Genomic DNA, 8,573 nt, shown 5'->3' on the forward strand with positions numbered 1-8,573 from the left:
GAAACGTCCCCCTTTTCTTTTGGTCCTCTAATGGGTCGCACTAACAGACTTAAGTTATTTTTCATTAAAATAAGGGAAAACATTTTGGTAGTTCATTCATACATCTAGTATATTTCCCGTATTATCAACATTTTAACAACTTTTAATGTCAAATTTAGAAAAAAGTAATTTATTATTATTTATTTATTAAAGTAAAATTATTATTTATTAAAGTATTTATTGTTAATGAATAATTATTAATCGAGTTACATCAAGGAATAAGTAAATAAAATGCACTATTTTAAGATAAAAAGTCACGTTTTCTACATGCAGAACAATAAACACCGCAACAAGTCAATGTAAAACTGCATTTTTTTGTGGTTCATTTTTATTGGCCCTTTCATCATTTTTGATACAATGTTAGGAACCACTGCCAGATTTAGATTATGTGAAAAATATGATGATAATAATAATCATAATAATAATAATAACAACAACAACAATAATAATAATAATAACAACAACAACAACAACAATCATAATAATAACAACAACAACAACAACAACAACAATAATAATAACAACAACAATAATAATAATAATAATAATAATAATAAATATAAATTCACGGTGTCAGTGTGCAACGTCGCCGGTGTAAAATACTGCGTAAATCCTGCCTTTGGTATATTTATTATACCAAATATATTTATTATATATTATATAATATATTTATTATACCAATATTTTAAGGTGGAGTAAACAAATCTTGCGGTTTATTAAATTAAATGGTCTTTTTTTTTTATCTGTAGGGAAAACAAGCCACAACACTGACCATTATGGCAGGACAGCAGGAGTAAGGGCGAGCTCCACGGACTGCAGATGGCGCTGTTAGTATTTCCAGGTGAATCCTCTGACTATCGGCCGCCTCTTTTCAGCGCTCGTTCCGCAGAGGGGAAAGTTCAGAGGTGTGAAGGCCGTGTTTGGTGTTTTATGAGGAGCCATGGCTTCTCTGTGTTGGTTGTCGTGTCGGTATCTGCGTCGGTTCGCCTCTCCTCTGGTTCAGGTCGCCAGGCGGCCCGGTGCTGTGCGCGCTGAGCGCCGCCTGCAGCGCGAGACCTGTCGGGGTTTCGCGGAAAAGAGCGCGTGGAGGAAAACTGCAGTCGAGCAGAAGGAGCTCACTGATCTGGACAGGGCGGACGCGCTGGTATGAGGACTACACTCACTCTCACTACTGATACTGCTGACCTTCTCACCCCTCTCACCCTCATCTTCATGTCACCCTTCCAAAGAATGCGTTTAGCAGCTTTAAGCCTCACCCAGTGTTGACACAGGTGTGCAAATGCACGCACACACAGCTTGTCTAGTCTCTCTGGATAAAATAGGAGTCAAGAGCAGATAAACATGAACCTATTGGCATCATGCCTTATGCCAGACATGGGCTGGAGGGGTACAAAGCCCCCCAGCATTGAGCAGTGGAACGGTGTTCTCTAGAATGATGGATGGTGCTCCAGCCAAGACTTTAGGGGTGAGTTGGGGTGGTGTTCATCTAACATCCTGACCTTACTTATGGATCTGCGCCTTAAATCCTCACAGTGCTGCTCCAAATCTAGTACAAACATCTCCCTGGACAGTAGAGGCAAAAGTGAGCAAGTGTCCCAATACTTCTGTCCATTTAGTGTATATAAAAGAAGGGTCGTGAAGGACTGTCAAAGCTAGCCAACCAGCTGTGACGCTCATCTGTCACAGTGGTCTCTAATACTTTAATGGGACGTTGCAAACCTCCCTCTTACTGTGGTCAAAGCTCTACTCTATGGCATACATGCATCTGTGCACTGTGGTACATTATTGTATTATGCTGTAACACACTGTAAATAGTAGTAGATTTTGTTTCCTCAAACTTTGTGCACATATGTACATATTCACATGTTGTGTTTTAGCTCCTTGGGTATAACGAGGGGGCAGTGATCCAGGAGAGGGATGCAATTCTAAAACTACAGGAGGACGATGAATTCTCAGCTCCATCGTACATAAGATCTACCCATTTGTTTTGTATTAATTCACCAACACTGTTCTTCATTGTGTGCTGGCTCCCATCATTCAGCTAAAAGAGCCAACTCCGAAGAGCCAAACCGCAAACAGTACATCACTGTATTGCTCTGATGGATTAAATTACATTAATAAAAGAATATTTCCCTGTTCTAATCTCTCAATCATGTTTCTCCACAGATGCTGAGGAAATCCCATGAAACCGGTGAGCTGTTTCTCCATTAAGAATGAGCATTAGCCTCAGATTTCAGTTTGTTCAGGATGTGCATGGTCTCTTTTTAACCTCCGTTCATAAAGGAAAGGTTATAATTTGATTAGAGTGGTTAAAAGATTTGTCTGTGCTTTCAGTTCATTGGGATGGATAATAATAATAATAATAATAGAAATACATATGTAATAATTACTTTATCATGTGCATGTCCTGGAAATATTGGTGGGTTCTGTATATGCTGAGCTAATGAGCCTCCCTTTACAATTGAATATTTTAAGCACCGAGGCTTAAAGGTTTATGTGTAAAACCAATGTACACTAAGGCTTGTAATACATTAACTGAGTGTACATGGTCCTGTATGGTACTCATGAAAAAGGTCCTGGGAAAAGGTTTTTCTAGAAAGAGTAGGAACTAATTTAGAATTCACCATTTCCTTCGTATTGGTTAATTGCCAGGTTTAGTTTGCATCTTTCAGGAGGGAAATCATCAAACTCTGCTGGCCCTGGTGTTTGATCCCTTTAAACTTTTTAATGAGTGTTGTTATATTCTGAATATCATTAGAGGAGAATGATCAAAGTCCTTGTATTTGTTCTTATTGTAGGATTCCTGTCATGGTTCCGAAATGGGTTACTGGCTACTGGGATTGGAGTCATTGCCTATGTACAGAGTGACGTGGGAAGAGAAGCAGGATATGGTACTGAAAGATTGCTTTCGATTCTTCTCTTCTCTTTCTTTCTATTCCTCATGTTCACTTTTTATACTTATATTCTTATAAAATCAAATAAATGAAATATATCTTTATTTTATTCTTATTTTATACTTATAATACTTAATTCCTGCACAGAGTTTTCCAAATACCTTATTCAAACATGCACCAGGCTTTTTGTAAAGTATTTACAGCTGCACTCAAAATTATTCGACCCCCACTGCAAACCACTCGGCTACCGACAGTGTTTCTGGGGGAACTTTAGCCAGTTCCTCATGGGCAGTGGCCTCCAGTTCGCTAATGTTCTTGGGTTTGTGTGCTGCAGCCGCCTTCTTTGAATCCCACCAACAATTTTCTATGGGATTCAAGTCAGTTGACTGTGACGACCACTCCAGAATCTTTCAGGACGTCTTCTGAAACCAAGCTTTGGTGAACTTTGAGGAAGGCTTGGGATTATTGTCCCGTTGGAAGGTTCAATGATGCCCAAGCTTCAGCCTCCTCATAAGAGACATGACGTTTTTTCTTGCAATTTCCATCCATCTTGCCCTCCACATGCTGTAGGTTTCCATTGCCAGAGAAAGAAAAGCAGCCCCAGAGCATCACAGAGCTGGCAGGGTGTTTTTTTCAGCGTATGCGTCAGTCTTCCTCTTCCAGACATACTGCAGATCTATAGAACTAAATAAGTGATGTTATTAAATAACAAAATTTGGGAGTAGAAACAGGCCCGAAGCCCCTCCTCCCAATCTAACATCCTATAAATACCATATCTGTCTCGTTCACATGTCTGCAACAATATAGTTTTTTTTTTTTATCTGAACTCCTTTAGAAATCCCTGGGTCTTCTCCCAAATCACCATGCTGAGGGTGTGGTCTGAAATAGTATAGTTCCAGTTTTAATGTATCGCTCCACAGAAACTTTGGGATGCTGTTCTGTGGAGTGATGAAACAAAACTGGAACTTTTCGGGCGTATGGATCAGCGGTATGTCTGGAGGAGGAAAATGAAGCATACGCTTAAAAGAACACAGTGAAGCATAGCGGTGGTTTGTTGATTCTGAATAATTGATTAATTTGAAAATGAATCATTTTGAGTGCAGCTGTTCACTGACAACTGTTCAGGGACAAATATTTTTAATTAATTCAATATTCTTTCTTTGATTGCGATTGCTTTGGCACAGGAGACTTTCATTTGGTGCATTTAACAACAGATTTTAGGAGAATGTTGTAGTTAGTTAATAATTGTATAGCAGAATCATATTAAACATATTAAGAAATAACTTTGATTTATTCCAGGTGTTTTATTCTTACTTAACTGATAAATGTGATCATTTAAGATGCATAATTACAATGTAAACAAATAAATAAAAAAATCTGTTTTACCATTACCATCATATCACTAACATTTTTCATATCAAAACTACTTCTCTTCCTTAGCTTTTTTCATCCTCGGAGGATTGTGTGTGTCGTTTGGAGGAATGTCTTACGTGGCCAGTTTGGCTGCTTATAGATACATCATGCTTCTCACTCTGCCGGCTGCACTGTTCCAGTGTACTGTGGTGTCCCTCGCCGGCCTCCTCTGGCTGTGTGCGGTATCCCTCTACATTGGCCGCCTCGAAGTGGAGATAATCCGAGATGAGGATGAAGATGAGGAGGGTGGTGAAGAAGGCAGCGAGTGTGCGGAATGCAGGGCTCGCCAAGACAGGCACCACACGAACGAGAGAGGCCAGGAGAAGTAATGGAGAGAGAAGAGAGAAGGGGAAAGCTCCTGTGCTGTTGGAGCACTGGTCCAGGACCAGCTTTCTGTACCTAGATCTTACTCATAAATGCAAAACTGTTCTCAGATCAGTGGGATAAAGATGACTTCTGTGGCAATAGAGTATCCTTATGCTGGTTAATGTTACAGGAATACGTGGAGAGGGGTCTGTTGAACTATAAAATGGTCTTCATTGGTGCATGAGGATCAAGATCATTGACAATTTGTGTGTGTGTGTGTGTGTGTATTTGTGGATGTGTACAAAAGATGACGAGCTCTTTTAAGCGTAGGTTAAAGACTTCACTTCTTTGTCAAGGGATACTCCATTATTTTGTTGTTCCGGTTTCAGACTTTGCTGTAGTTGTAGTGCTGAAAAGGAGGAATTATAGATTTTAAGAAGGTGCAGTAAGAGATCCAAACAATGCCATTAGATCACTCAAGGAGTTCTTATACACACTCTTCACACTCAAACATTTTTTTTTTTATTACAAATATTCTTCATGATACCAAAAGTGGTTCTTCTATGACATTGCTCAAAGAACCTTTTGTAGCACTGTTCATTTTAAGAGTGTAGTTCACAGGTGCACAACCCTGGCCTTGTAGATCTACCACGGATACCATGGATAGTTCACACCGGTTCTAATTTGCAATTCTCCTGAAGGTCTTCATTAGCTGGTTTGGCTAGAACCAGAACCAGGATTGAGCATCCCTGGTTTAGCTAATCTGTAAAAACCTATTGTAGTTGTATCAATCCACTGGTCTGTTTCTGGACAGTGGCCCTCTAAGGCTGCACAGATGTATATACAGAATTCTGTATTGCAGCTATAAATTCCTACATAATGGGCTTGCAGTAGGACGTACTACAATGACTTTATGAATATTTAAAATACATGCATTATTTTGAGCAAACTGATTTGCAATTTGACTGGATCTCAAGAATGTCTCTATGATGTTAGCATTTTTGTGAATTACTTATTGTAGCCTTTTACGATATCAATATTGCAAAATTGGCAATACATGAAACTAGAAATTGCAGGTTTTCCCTTTCAACCTCATTTCTTATTTTTCTTTACTTTTTCAGCTTTTGTAGTTGGGAAATAGTTAGGCAATAAGTATATAAAGCGGTGAATAAGTGTAGAAACAATGGGATGTCCCTTTAAATGTCTTCTGTCTGCCAGTATGCTTTATTTGATGCTGGCTTTTTGTTCATTAAAAACATACAGTTCTTCAGCCTAATTTATTAAGTTGTGCAGCATCCTACACATGACATCCCCAGCCCCCCGCCCCCCTACATCTTCTAAATTCTTTTAGATTGAATTCATTCTGTATTAGTGTGTAGATTCGGGTTTCAGTAATGTCATGGGAAGCACTGCACCATGTGTCAATCCAAAGCTCGCTTGATTATCTGAAAGTTCATTTTTTAAATCCAGTCTTCTACATTCATCAACAACCTGCAATAATGGCTCTTGGTGCATGGGTACAACATTAAGCAGCTAGAGCAGAGGTCTTCAAATTTGGACCTTAAATCCAAGTTCCTAAATGTTTTCTTAACCTTATGATGGCCTCAGACAGAGTTCAGAAGGTACGCCTCAAAAAAGCCACTTTAAAAATCTGTCTAATTTAACTGGATTTCAGGTGGAGATTAATTGTTCCCCTAACTTATATGGACTGGTCAGATATGAGGTATAAGTAGAAATTAGCTTGAGTAATATAGCTTTAAACACATGATGATGTTATAGGCCAGTTTCTCAGACCCAGATTTAGCCCAAGCCAAGCATCTTATTAATAGATGAAGCGTTGTTGGCATGACTATTTAGTCAAAGACTAGGCTAAATCCATATCTGTCATATTTCATTCAAATCTGTTTTATCTAGATTGTTCTCATATGATGTTTGACAGTCCTTTAGAAGCTTTGTTTTTTAATTAAATGAATCTGAAAACTGAATTTATCACCTGAACTAAACCCTAAATTGTCAGATTGCCCTCAATTCCCAACTCTTTACCAAAACAGACAGTCTTATTCTACAAGGACGTGTGTGTGAGAGCCTGTGAGAGTACAGTAGTAAACCAGCACATTCTTCTGGAGCACCTTTTTGCCTGACTACATTAACTGCATTGTCTGAAAGGGATGCACGGCCTGTAGATGTGGGCTTGTGTGTGCTTACTCTGTTAAGAGTGCCTTTAGGAGGTTTGTTTTGCCAGAGTTTTTGTTATTCAGTGCACATTGCACAGATCACTCAGAATAGGTGCGGTGCTGAGCCGTTTGCTACGTTTCTCTTCTTTCGCTGCTCCCAGTTGAAGCTGTATATTCCCTGTCGTTCAGCAAACCAAACATCAATGATCTGTTCACCCAGCCTTCCATTGATTTGAATTGAAATAGAAAATGAAACTGTGGCACATTATTCTATAGAAATTGACATTTTGAGTTTGTCCACATGTGTGGTTTTGATTTCCCTTCACTGGCATCAAGCCCAGACCAGCTCAGTCAGATAAAAACCTTCAGGGCATAGACTGCACTGGGTAAAACTGTTCAGTGCTCTGCATGGCCATTGGTTCTTTGCTTATCAAAAGAAGAATTACACTGATTTCTCAAAATCTCCACATAATTTAATCATTAAGATGTCAACAAGAAGACATTCAAAGTGGTTTAATGTGAAATGCTGCATTAAAAAAAGCTTTAAAAGTTTCCTCAATGAAAACTGTCTGCAATAAATGTGTTGCTGTTAAGATTGTGTTGGAACCTTGTTTCTGAGAGCATTTTGGCCTAAAACATTCAAATGTACCATTATTAACATTACCATTACATTTAAAAATGGATTTTTAACTGTAAAAGGTTAGTTAACAGGTTTCTTTTAAAACAGAATTAACTGATAATGAAAATAATCATTAGCTGGATAATCAATGGTTCAAATGAGCTTCACCACATGCTCAGTTTCTTATGTATTTATTTTCAAAAGGAATACATTTTACATAAACGTCTATTAATGCATATTTTCAAGCTGTAGCTATAGTAAAGATTTTGTTCTACAAAAAAACAACAACTTTAATTCCTTTAGATAGTCATAATATAAAGAAGAACAAGAGAATGAATTGTGACATACTGGACACTATGATATAGTACACCCATGATATTTTCTGAAACGGTCATCATACCATGAAAATCATTCCATTGCAGCCCTAAATGTGTAGTAGTAGATCAATTATATTAAACTCAACAGGTTCTCCAGTTGTGGAAATATGTATGGTTTTCACTAGTTCAGTTTTTTTTTAATCTCCAAAAGACCTTTTTATTATTATTTTTGTATGTATGTATGTATTTTTATCATCTGTAGGATACGACTGATTGTCCCAGGAAGGTCCTTTGATTAGTTGTCCCACATGATTCTACTTGTTTAACCACTTGGTCTCAGGCTTAGCACATCTCAGAATTACCACATTGTATTTTCTTTTATTTTTATTATATATATATATATATATATATATATATATATATATATATATATATATATATAATTTTTTTTTTTTTTTTTGGGGGGGGGGGGGTGTGTTCTGTGATTGCCATGAGATTATAGGCTGTTTGTTGATGCTTGACCTTCAGTGCTATTTACTGTACATAATGAGGCTATGAATATGTACATAAACAGAGCTTTAGAGCCAGTGGTGTGAGAGTGATTGTCTCCTTTCATGTGTGAGAAAAGTGTGATGTTAAGGTGCACTGAACAGATCATTGGTTTAAAAGAACAGCTCAAAGCTTATTTGACCCTATTTTGAGGATCATATTGGAAATAGACTATTTGAGCACTTGAATGATTTTTAGAGGATCTCACAACTCAAATACTCCTATTTTTTCGTTCCTTTCCCAGCAGATCTTATCTAGTATA

General features: G+C 37.9%; 1 protein-coding gene across 1 annotated transcript; it reads left to right on the forward strand.

Annotated features, from left to right (window-relative positions):
• Positions 1-878: 878 nt before the first annotated feature.
• Positions 879-7,419, forward strand: tmem160 (transmembrane protein 160). Its single transcript, XM_072691677.1, has 4 exons — positions 879-1,183; positions 2,206-2,230; positions 2,838-2,930; positions 4,374-7,419. The coding sequence occupies exons 1-4, from the start codon at positions 980-982 to the stop codon at positions 4,673-4,675; spliced, it is 624 nt and encodes a 207-aa protein (XP_072547778.1). The 5' UTR covers positions 879-979; the 3' UTR covers positions 4,676-7,419.
• The last annotated feature ends 1,154 nt before the right edge of the window (positions 7,420-8,573 follow it).

This window comes from Salminus brasiliensis, chromosome 11 (genome assembly GCF_030463535.1).
Source record: "Salminus brasiliensis chromosome 11, fSalBra1.hap2, whole genome shotgun sequence".
NCBI lineage: Eukaryota > Metazoa > Chordata > Actinopteri > Characiformes > Bryconidae > Salminus > Salminus brasiliensis.

Bases quoted from the DNA above. Each gene is read 5' to 3' on its own strand.
- tmem160 (XM_072691677.1), top strand. From the start codon at position 980: ATGGCTTCTCTGTGTTGGTTGTCGTGTCGGTATCTGCGTCGGTTCGCC. The intron at 1,184-2,205 runs GTATGAGGACTA...GTTTCTCCACAG, and splicing joins TGGACAGGGCGGACGCGCTG to ATGCTGAGGAAATCCCATGA. The intron at 2,231-2,837 runs GTGAGCTGTTTC...TTCTTATTGTAG, and splicing joins GAGGAAATCCCATGAAACCG to GATTCCTGTCATGGTTCCGA.